At 39.4% G+C, this 11,485-nt stretch overlaps 1 protein-coding gene across 3 annotated transcripts; it reads left to right on the plus strand.

Moving 5' to 3' along the window:
• Window positions 1-983: 983 nt before the first annotated feature.
• Window positions 984-9,521, plus strand: LOC149835295 (putative E3 ubiquitin-protein ligase HIP1). 3 transcript variants are annotated; one of them, XM_090010492.1, is made up of 6 exons: window positions 984-1,164; window positions 4,230-6,088; window positions 8,334-8,384; window positions 8,588-8,686; window positions 8,799-8,942; window positions 9,027-9,521. In XM_090010492.1, the coding sequence occupies exons 2-6, from the start codon at window positions 4,322-4,324 to the stop codon at window positions 9,159-9,161; spliced, it is 2,196 nt and encodes a 731-aa protein (XP_089866618.1). In that variant the 5' UTR covers window positions 984-1,164; window positions 4,230-4,321; the 3' UTR covers window positions 9,162-9,521. The 3 variants fall into 3 exon arrangements, with proteins under 3 accessions (XP_089866618.1, XP_089866619.1, XP_089866620.1); XM_090010493.1 differs by lacking the exons at window positions 8,334-8,384; window positions 8,588-8,686; XM_090010494.1 differs by lacking the exons at window positions 8,799-8,942; window positions 9,027-9,521 and having other exon boundaries at window positions 8,514-8,649.
• Window positions 9,522-11,485: the final 1,964 nt, after the last annotated feature.

The following is an 11,485-nucleotide window of genomic DNA, read 5'->3' on the forward strand; positions in this document are numbered from 1 at the left end:
CCATGAACCAAACAAAACCCAAGTACTCAATACATGATCCAACCAAGAGAGAGAGAGAGAGAGAGATGTGGACAAGCAAAGAGACACTATGTGGCTTTAAGAAAGATAAGAAAATTTATAATTAAGAAAAAAGCAATCACCTCCTCACTTTCAAACCAAGGACTAGAACATGTCAAGGAAAGGCTAGGGCCACCACCCTACCCAAAGAAAGCAGGAAAAAAAAGGTAACGAGTGCAATAAAAATCTGCTTCCCTAAAGCAAAAAGAAAGAAAATAATTAGTATCTTTAAAAGAAAATTCATTGTACTCTTTGGAAACCCCCCACTTCCAAACAAAGAAAAAAATACAATAGCATATTACAAGCCAATAAACAAATTGGCTTACCCCGTATACAAATACAATACCCACAGAGAAATTGAAAAGAAAATTACTAGTGCCCCAAAAATCGGGTACCCTAAAAATAAAGCAAAAGAACATACTTGCCCTAAAAGTTTAATATACCCTTGAAGCATAGGATTGCAACAAACCAAACCATGAAACAAGTCAAGCAATGGTTTGGGACACCCCATAAAAAGGCCATCACATACCCTTGAAAGCAAAGAAGAGTGCCCTATATAACTTGGTGAAAGTTGAAAGTGCAAACTCTAAATAATTCCAAGTTATGTACCCTTTCTTCCTTTATTTCAAAGTGAATCACCCCAAAAACTCCAGCCCCCAAAGAAGGGGAAAGATTAGATTGTCCAATTTGACAGCAAGTGTAGGGTTGTAGCTCCACATGGTGAGAGGGGTTAGGCTGGTCAGAGGGCCGCTAATTGGTCAATGGTCCTACAATGAGAGTTGTTGTTGATAGGACTAATTAAGACTAATTAAGACCTTGCCTTTTGTTTTTTTCCTTCCACATTTTCATTTCTTCATAATTAATTAGCAAACAGCAATAGCGATAAATATTTAGTAAATAATAAGGGTATATTGAACCCTCTCTCCTCTCCTTCCCATCTCTCTTCCTCTCCGTTGCGAGAGGAAATCTGTCCCATTCTCGCCGGAAAATCCATCGATCGGACGGAAAACCATAGGGCATCCGCAGGAGAGGAAAAAATGGAGGATTCCGGCGAATCTATCCACCGATACTGTCTCTCTTTCTCGCCTTCCTTTTTTATTCTTTCTGGTACGTGGGTGAATCTTTTCACCACCTTTCTTCTTTCACCCTTTATTGGGTTTCTAGATTTGGGGTTTTTTCCGTTTTCCCTTGTTGATGCTATCTGCAAGGTGGGGGAAATGGAACGCATGGTGAAAATTTGGGATTTTGTCGATGTTTTGTGCTGTTTTTCTTCTTCATTGTGCATTGGTTTGGGGATATGGGTGATCGGAGTTTGGTGGTTTGTTCTTCTTTCGATTCGGTTGGGTTAAGGGGTGTTTTCCTATCGGAACCATCGCTAATTCTCTCCCTTTTTGTGTTTTTCTTTGGATTCATGATGATGTTTCGGTTGATCAACTTAATCCGTGATCTTCCAATTTGGGGTTTTTTTCTTTTTCTTTTTTTTGTTTCTCTCTCTTTGTTGGGTTTTCAATTATATTGGTGAGGTTCATTTCTGTTCGTTCATGCATTGGTTGGTACTTGGGAGACTTTCTGATGAACCAAGATTCCATTTTTCCTAACCTTTCTTTATTTTTTTTTCAATTATGCGTACTTCTGCGATGGATTGTTTGTTTGTTGTTGAAATTCTTGTTTGTTGAGCAGAAAAATGAGCTATTTGTTAGTGGTGACAATTTGCGATATTTAGATCGGCGATTGTTTGTTGATACTGGAATCAAAGAGAAAACCAACTGGTTTTTAAGATTTTTTTTTTTTATTTTGAGTGCATGGTTTTACTATTCCTGTGGATTGGTATTTGGCTTTTGTGCTGATATGAATCATCGTTTTATGTTTTCTATTTTTTATGGTCAATAAGCACAATTTCTAGTGTTGTTGTAGCTTCATAGCTGCTGGTTACATGTAAGTTGGTTTTGGTATCATGTTTATTCTAACATCGAGCAATGCATTTTGTATTGCAATTGTGAATCTGAGGCATGGGAGGTGTAATGGGTGCTAGCCGTATTCAAGAAAAACCCTCTAGTGCAAACTCTTAGCATCAGTTAACATGGGTTCCGGCTGTTTCTTCTGTCTTTCTTTTCTCACTCATTGAGCTGTGGTTTCACCGGCCTCAGCCTCATACTGATTAACAACATGCATCTTACACATGTGGCATATAGGATGCATGTCTTTTACAATTCTGTTGTAAGGTCGAGTCTGCGAATTATATGGCTAACTTGATTGACAAATCTAATTAGCACTTTTTAGTTGACGATGATGCTATGTATTTATTTTCATTGTTAAAATATCCATGCCTACTTTAGAGATTAGAATGTTTGATTGTAATTCATGATATGTGTATACCGATGTTCTCTATGGAGCTCCCATATATGCATTTGTAGGCTTTTCTCCATCCGCATCACAGATTTTCCTGTAATTTCTTAGGTATTCGCTTGAGCTTAGAAGTGATTGCTAGCTTCACTAGCTTGAATATGTATTCCAGGTCCTACAAACATTTGCTTGGGGATGTGGGTTGGCATGCATGGATAATAATAATAAAAACAAGTGCCTATGCTCTTCAAATATTAAAAAGTACACTATGTTTACTTCTTCTCTAGAAACAAAGAGCACACTAAGAGTATTTCTGGTCAACTAGAAAAACTCCAAACTCTTAATCTGTCCAATGCACTGTGAAATGTATCTCTATCTTCTCCTTTCTCAAACATTGCCCACTTCTCAGATCTTTCAGCACAGCCTGCTACCACCCTCATGCCCACTGCCACTCCCTTTCTTCTACCACTGTGACCACCACTATCACCACGTACTTTTCTCTTCTACTACTGCCCATGTCTGTTTCATTCTCCTTCCTCCTCCCACCACCAACCATGAACCATGGTTTATCCTTTCTTTCACTACACCGCCACCGCTACCACCATTGCCATCTATCTCTTTTACCTTCTACCACCACCCACCACTGCTCTTCTCTTTTTTTTTTTGTTACAAAATGTAAATTTGATAGGGACAAAGGGCAATAGCAGGCAAATTTGAGCATGAAAGTTCATAAGGGGTGGCATCCATTGCATATCACAATAAGGGCATTGAGTTGTGTATGTGAGCGTAGATTTAAGAACATAACTCAAGTTGGGTTAATAGAAACTGTTTTTGATTGACGAGAAAAAAGAAGGGCACTGGGCCCTGTATGGGAGAGGGGGAGGGGAGGGAGATGGAGTGGGGTGGGGAGGGAATTTTAGTTTAAGAGCATAACTAAAGTTGGGTTAGTAGAAAGCCGAGGTAATATAATGGAAAGTTTGTTTTTTGATTGGCACAAAAAAGATTAGCTGCATTTCTAACATTGAAAACTTAGGTGTGTTTCTATTATTGCGTATTTCTTAGGTGCTATTTTTAAAAATTTCCTGTGTCTTTGCTGTCAAACATAATTTCCTAGGCCTAGTTATCATTTCTCTGTGCATTATATTGCATTCACAATTTAATGGATACTTAACTTTTAAGTTTTTTTTAAAGCATTTGAGAAATAGGAAAATTATTAAATATTTCATTCTGATATTTTCCATTGCCCAAATACATATAGGAAAACCCACATATCTGGAAGTCAAGACAGTGCATGGGTTTACTATGGTTTGCAGCATTTAGGCATTTAAATACCAGTTACTCTTTAGATATTAGAATTTAAATGAGATCGCTACTACTACTTGTCAGCTGCTTCTTTGTCACACTTGCTTTGGGATGTATTCAGTTCTCTGAATCAGTGTAATGTTCATGAATTTTAAACTGCTTGAATTTTGCTAAATGCTTAATCTAGCTTTTCTCTTCTATGCCTCCATGCTGTTGAATTTATCAACTGCATTCATCTGTTCTGTTTATGTATTATCAGTTGCATGCTTCAAGTGTCCATAAGTAGGCCAGTTTGCTCGAAATATGTTTGTCTGCAATTTGCTGGGAAGCTATTAGTCTACCCGTTTTGGATTAGTCATTCTCTTTGTGAAACTCATAGGGGCCTTTCTGTATCTTCTTTCCATAAATTTTGCTTGTTGCATTTACTTCCAGGGTTTCATTATATTAACACATATTTTGTGGGAGAGAACAGCTTTGTGCTTTTCTGTTACTAACACTTTTGGTACTTTCCTATGATCCTTTCACAGACTAATTGGGAATCCTTTTATTAGCTGATGGTGCACGCTTTTGTACTCTAAGGTCATCTTGTGCAACACCAGTTTAAAACATAGGACCATCAATGCAAGGTCAAAGGAGTACTGTTCATTCTTTTCTCGAGGCATTTGAATTTGACAATGGATCTAGCTCAAGAAATGAGCAAGAGGTTTATTGCAATAATATGACAAACTCAGGAGGCTCCCAACATTTACGTGATTATCTGTTATCTTCTAGAGAGCATGTGGGTGTGTCATATATAGATGATGTGAGTCACAATGGGAGCAGCTTAAATGGTTGGACACCAGGTGGTGCTAGTACTAGCCGGCAGGATCTTAACCATCCTAGCAATAATGATGTCAAAATGGATGATGAATGGAGTTCGTCATTAACCATGCATGCTGGAGTTGGTCCACCTTTAGAAGAAAGACAATTGGGACGGACTGATATTCCTTCTTTGGAAAATGTAGACATAAGCTTGCACAACAGTCTTCCAAATGAGCCATTAGACCATGAAGACTCCAATCCAAGTGATACTTTCCACAGTTCTGATCTTGAAGCTGGATTTGTTGGCACTGATATCCAACCATTAAAAGAAGTTGGTTCTGGATCTCACCAGTATGCACCATCGACATCTGTAGCCAGGCAGATTTTTACCGGGAGTTCTTCTGATCCTGGTGGGAGCTCATCAAGTACGTTTGGGAATTTGGCAGATGATAATGATAGTAGGTCAGGTTGCCCAATGGATGGAAGGCGATTGTCCTGCAAAAGGAAGAACTTGGAGATGGTTGCTGGTCAATCATCATTGAATGAAAACAGTTCCCATCTGCAAGTTGGGAACAACATTCGTCACATACTTCCTTCTAGGCAGAATGATTGTTTGAGTATTTCTGTTCCTTCACAGCATCATCCAAGTGTCGATTCTCTTGAAGAACAACTGAACCCAACACCTGGTGTCAGTAACAGTGGAGCCATTCCAGATTGCCATTCTTCTTTGTCTATGGGAAGTGATGCTGAAAGCTCTCAAAGAAGCTTTCGTATGAGAGTGAATCCAACATATCCTCAAGAGTCGTCCCCTAATCATCTGTGGCCTACAGGAAATTCTTCAAGGCGAAGTCATTTTTGGCCTCCTCATTCATCCTCCTCTGGTAGAGTTTTCCCATCAAGCAGGTCCTTGGATTTGAGATCAATGATTGCTGGTACCAGTTATCCCCATAACCAATCTAATGTCCAGCATCTTCCTGGTTTTCATCAGAGTTTACATTCTTTTGGTTGGAATGGGACATCTAATTTGAGAGTTGGTAGTTCATTGAGTTCTCATGTCATTTCTGGAGAGAGGTCAACCACTTTGCGTGAGGATTCAAACTCGAGGGCTTTTCCTAGAGGCATCTCTGAGCATATTATGTTTCCATCACCCCCTGAGACAAGATATTTTGCTCAAGATCCAGCTAATTGGGGTTCTACCAGTGGGAGTGTACCTGCAAACACAAATTCAACCACCCGAGCTGGTTCAAATTCTGCTCCTTCTGGTCCAAATGCTGGTTGGGTCCCTACCCAGGGCCCTCATTCACATTTTCCGCGCAGGATACAAGAGGTTCGGAGGTCCTTGTTTCCATCTTCTGGCTCCGACTCTGGAGCTCAAAGCAGTTCTTTTCCACCACCAAGTTCAGTTGCTGCCACTTCCTCGGCTGAGATGGGGCTTCCTTCTGGTGCTGCTGTTCAGCGGCATCCGCATCACTATTTGAGATCGGCTTTCTTAATAGATAGACCAGGTGATGGTATTCTTGGGGTTCCCTTGTCATTGAGGAATCTGCAAGCTGCAAGCGAGGGGCGAATTAGTTTGGTGTCTGAGGTATGTCCTTGAATTATAATATTTCTGGAGAACTATCAAATGCTTTTTTGCATTTTGTCCTCTTTTTTTATGTTAAAAAAAATGGCCTCTGGGATGTGGACTGGTATCTAATTGTCCAAGTTCTTATCAAATTTAGCACCTTTGCCATCATCTGCCTGCAACAGTTCATGTCTGTTTTGTGTATAGGAATAAGTGTGACGTTTTAGTGAAAGTTTGATTGGATGGTTGGACAACATAAAACTCCTCATGGTGATGCTAGGGCTTACTTTTACAAAATATAATAGTGTCTTTATCAGACTTGACTCAAGTATTTGTTACATATCCAGTTCATCTCTTCAAGTTGACCATGAAGGGAAACTGAAGGGTTACATCCTCACTCATTCTGCCAATGAGTGAGAATGTTAATGGCATGTGTATAAACAACAACACATGCATCTGTCTGTATTTATGTGAACATTAAGGGTTGATGTAATTGGAGAAGTGTCTGTCTAGTATAAACACCAAGACTGGCTGCTTTTAGAGAATGTATTAGCACAAGACTCGTGTTTTTTGGATGTGTCATTTTTCTTGACAATTTACAGGTTGCTTAGTGGGACCATATGAAAATCCAAAGATGCCCATTGTCCAATAATCAAGCCATGGGGGATGTTTAACAGCACTGAGAACTTGATAGCTAGATGACTAATATTTGTGGGGCACATCTTGGTCTATAGAAGGCCTGTTATTCGCTACTTGAATGAGAACAAAAGGGAAGAAATGGCAAAATATGTGGTGCTGGTGGATAAAAGCAGTGTGGTGGTACTTGGCTTGAGAGGAATATGAGATGAGTAAGGGATGTGGGTACTATTCCAGAATTGCCTCAAAGATCATTTTACGCTATAGTGTAGGATGATTTGAACTGTATGGAACCTTATATAGAGTAGGATCATTTAAATATGGACCCAGATATTCTAGCGTGGGTTGGATGGTGGATCATAATTGAAAGTGGAGGAAACGGTACCTACAAGGAGGAAAAACTAACCATGATTACCTAGTTGTGCTAGGTCTAAATATACTAAATTGTGCACAATAATTACTTAGTTGAACAACGACCTAGCTTGGATTGGTTTTTTCTGAGAGAGGGGTGCAAGTGGAGCTCCAAAGGTATCTAGTCTCTTTGTTATTAAGAACTGTTATTCTTTTATCTTGCAATATGTCATGTCTGGTGCTCTCCTTGTGTCTTCTTTACTTTTCTATGTTTCATTTTCTTTTCTCGTTTCTCATAAAAACAAATGAGCTAGGAGTAGATCGTTAGCAGTATAAGAAGAAAAATAAAAAATCTACTAGAACAGTAAGTTTATGAGGTGTGGTTTGAATAAATTTTATGCGGATTATTACCAAGAGAAAAAATAATGCCCAAGTTTTGGAAAAATGCAGAACATGATGTTATAGTAGGCAAAGTAAAACATTTTGATGTATGGTAACATCAGTTGTCACAGTTGACACTCTGTTTAACGATTGAATGAGTAAAAAGGATGCTATTAGCATCAATTGTCAAATAGAAATGTAGACTGACATGATGCGCCTATTTCAATATGATTTGTTTTCTTGGTCTTTGAACATGTTCTTGCCTCTTATAGTGGTTATATATGCATCATGGAATCGTGAACTGAGAACTTTTAGGTTTGTACTAATCTGTGTTGTATGTGTGTGTACACTTGTGCACATGTTTGTATGAGCTAACAAAAAATGATGGAATTGGGATAAGCATATTAGAGAATTGGGGCTAGTACTTGTAAAGAGCAAAGTATTCTTTGAAAATGTTTAGTCACGTACTAAGTGAGATGCATTTCAAAGAGGTGATACACTGATATTCTGTAGATTGACTGTCAGTGATGGTAATAGCTGAGGCTTTGTGATGCCGCTATGCATTATCTCCTTGTAAGAACTTTATCTCATTTCAGATTTTATAACTATTTTGCTGTTGAGGATGCCACCATGGTCAAATGCCTAGTATCTTATACATCTTTGATCATTTTTTAGCTTGTTCTATGTATCTGTCATATTTTTGTTTTGTGTTGATTTTTTTTTCACAGCATCCCTTCTTGTTGACTCTTTAATGGGTCCTCTATTGTTAAATTGATGTATATTTTTTTTGGATAGGCGCTAATTGATGTACCTGACTCTGTTGTTTTATTTAATTTTCTGTATGTTTGGGGAAGTCCTTGTCTTGATCTTTTATGTTCATGTATGTTCTTGAAAACAGATCCGAAATGCCTTGGATCTTATTCGTCGAGGAGAGAGTTTAAGATTTGAGGTTAGTATTCAATGATATAAGGCAATGACAGTAACATTATTAATTACAAGTCACTTTCTGTAAGAATGGACATTTACCTTAATCAGAATTATGTGGAATGAAACTGACACTAATGCTTCTGATTCCTAGGTGTAAACTTGTTTCTTTATGGTCTGTAGGAAAGGCTGGAATTTAGTTGAATAATGTCCATGTGATGTTTGTAGGATGTTTTGATTCTGAATCAGTCGGTGTTTTATGGTGGGTCAGACTTGCATGATCGTCATAGAGACATGCGGTTAGACGTAGATAACATGTCATATGAGGTAAAATCCTATGATAGAACTTCAATTGTGTAAACATAGCCTTGGTTTGAAGCTGGAAATTGTTGCAATTAAATATTTTGAGCATCTGATTGCATTCTTGCTGAACTTTCAGGAACTATTAGCATTAGAAGAGCGTATAGGAAATGTGAGTATGGGACTGAACGAGGAGACCATAATGAAGTGTTTGAAGCAGCATAAATATAGTTCATCAGCACACGAGCTGGCGATGGAGATCGAACCTTGCTGTATTTGTCAGGTGAACATCAATATACATGCTTGACTCTGTTCTAGCTGTAACTTGTTATTTCTGCGCTTACTCATCTTTCACCCTTGCTGACAGGAGGATTATGTGGATGAGGAGGAGCTTGGGGTGCTGGATTGTGGGCATGACTTTCATACAGGTTGCATCAAGCAGTGGCTGATGCACAGGAACTTGTGCCCGATTTGTAAAACTACAGCGTTGGTTACCACATGAGATTGATGGTAGGCCTGTTGCTTGATGACAGGATGAGAAGAGGGGAAGCGCCCATGCTGCCGCTCACACCCTCCATTGAATCTAACATCTTGATAATATGATGATAATATTTTAAGTTATAAGCCCATGGCTTCTCTCTTCTTCCCAATATTTTGAAAGCTGGTCTTGTTATGTTGATTATTCAGGTGGCCTTCTGGTCTTGAAACCTTTATCCATTGCACACTTTCTGCATCATCCCCTTTGTGTCGTTACTAGTTATGGTTGACGAGCTAGCAGGGGAAAGCTTACTGCTCGTTTTAGTTTGTACATAAGGTGACACATTCTATCATTTACGCATGGGTAAGACCCTGCTCTTTATTTCCAAAGACTAGTGCCTCACTGATTTAACATGCAGGAGTTTTATATTCAACTGCCTGTTGTTTGTGTGGTAGTTTTTCAAGCTGTTTTCATCTCTTAACACGTGACACTGTCAACAACTTCAGTTGCTTCACAGTTATAATTTGTGGGCTATGTTTTGAGTCTGTTTGATCCTTTGTCTTGAGTGTCCATCCTTTGAATGGTATTATCCACCTCTCTATCGTTCCAAGCATCTGCTCTGCAGGGGATGCTTAGGTTTGATTTGGGCATTGGAGAACTCTTTAAATCTCCTCATCCTGAGGGATTATCAGACTTGGTTCACAAAGAACAAAGCCAAATCCTTCTCCATTGCAATCCCAAACTCTTGTACGCCAGAAAGAATTTACTCTTCAACTTCCAAAATCCCTCAACATCATCCTTTTGAACTGGACTTTAGAATTTGACAAGGATCACCATATTCATGTTACCACACCAATATTTCAGGCACTTAACAAAGTCATAATTCTTGCTGTCTACATCTAGAATGCAAGCGTTTGTGTTGTATCTGCCTTGTAACTATGTGGTGGTTTGGCAAGCCAACTCTTTTTCATAACTTGTAATAGACCCTCTTGAATTCTTCAGGGTGATTGTTGAATGGGTTTGGCCATCGTAAAACCGTTGAGATCATCAGTTCTCCTGTCAAATATGATAATAATCATAATATCATGTTTGAGATCTTGTGAAACCATTGCCTAGCCCGTCTCCTGAAGTTTGTAGGTGTTGGTAAATGAGCAACACTGAAGATGTTTGCGACTTTCCAGCCATCCTTGCTTCTTGCTCCCCGAGTTTATTGGCGGGAAACCCTGAAATTCCCGTTGTCCACTAGGGAGTGCACCTAGCTTCGGCCTCGCATCTGTGGGTTTCAAACTTGTGATGCTTATGGTTCACTCCTCAGGGATGAGTACAAGTTTTTTCTTTCTTGGATAATAGAGAAAAAACTGCCTGATCATCGACAAATATTTGATCCAGTAATCCAGGTCCTGATTTTGTTTGTTTGTCTGGTCAGGTTCTGAACCTGTGGTGGTTCCGTAACCAGGTCCAGATTTTGCCATTCTCATTGGCAGCACGCTTCACCGCTTAATCGCAATTAAAAATCACTAAATAACCAAGTGTTTTATGTTAATCGATGATTGACTTCTAAATAACCCGGATCCAACCAGATCCAGTTGTGTACCCAAACTTGCCAACTTAAGATCTCAATCGAGAATCCCAAATCCTATTCTTTAAATCCATATTCAGGAAAAATTCATTGGGTCGATCGAGACCTGAACGGTTAACCAGGTTCAGATCATGCCATTCTCCATCGCACCAAGCCTGTGGAGCACGCTTCTGCATTTGCCCTCCAATTCTCAATTATATGTAAATGTCAGTACATCAGAATAATATGAGAGCAATGACTTTTCATCCGTGGATGTAGGCCAAGAGCCTAACCACGTTATCTTTCGTGTTTCCTCTGCAGTTCTTTTTCTTTCTCATTTTTATCATGGTATCAGAGCGGGTTTTTATGAACAAGTGATCATCCCCATGCAACTCCCTCTCCTCGGTGATGGTGGAAGAAGAGAATAAACTAAGTTCCTCCCCGCACATCACATCAAAGATGGTTGTGCAGGAGCAGAACCCTACTGTACCGTTAAACAAATCCAACTACTTGTCTTGGTCCAAGGCGGCCACACTCTTCCTCAGCGACAAATCCAAACTGGGGTACATTAATGGTAAGATTGTCCCGCTCAAGCCTGACGACCCCACCTACTATTAATGGGAATCGAGAAACCATCTCGTTATGTCCTGGTCATTAAACTCCATAGACCAAAGCATAGTCGAAGGCTTCTTGTTTCTCGACACTGCCAAAGACATATGGGATTCCCTGAGAGCCATTTACGGCGAGAAGAACAACCTCGCCAGACTCTACCAACTCCATAAAGAAATTA

Source organism: Nuphar pumila, chromosome 6, assembly GCF_984573655.1.
Source record: "Nuphar pumila chromosome 6, dmNupPumi1.hap1.1, whole genome shotgun sequence".
Classification (NCBI taxonomy): domain Eukaryota; kingdom Viridiplantae; phylum Streptophyta; class Magnoliopsida; order Nymphaeales; family Nymphaeaceae; genus Nuphar; species Nuphar pumila.

Excerpts from the sequence above, each read along its gene's own strand:
- LOC149835295 (XM_090010492.1), top strand. The coding sequence starts at position 4,322 with ATGCAAGGTCAAAGGAGTACTGTTCATTCTTTTCTCGAGGCATTTGAA. Across the intron at positions 8,385-8,587 it reads GAGAGAGTTTAAGATTTGAG|GATGTTTTGATTCTGAATCA; the intron begins GTTAGTATTCAA and ends TGATGTTTGTAG. Across the intron at positions 8,687-8,798 it reads TAGATAACATGTCATATGAG|GAACTATTAGCATTAGAAGA; the intron begins GTAAAATCCTAT and ends CTGAACTTTCAG.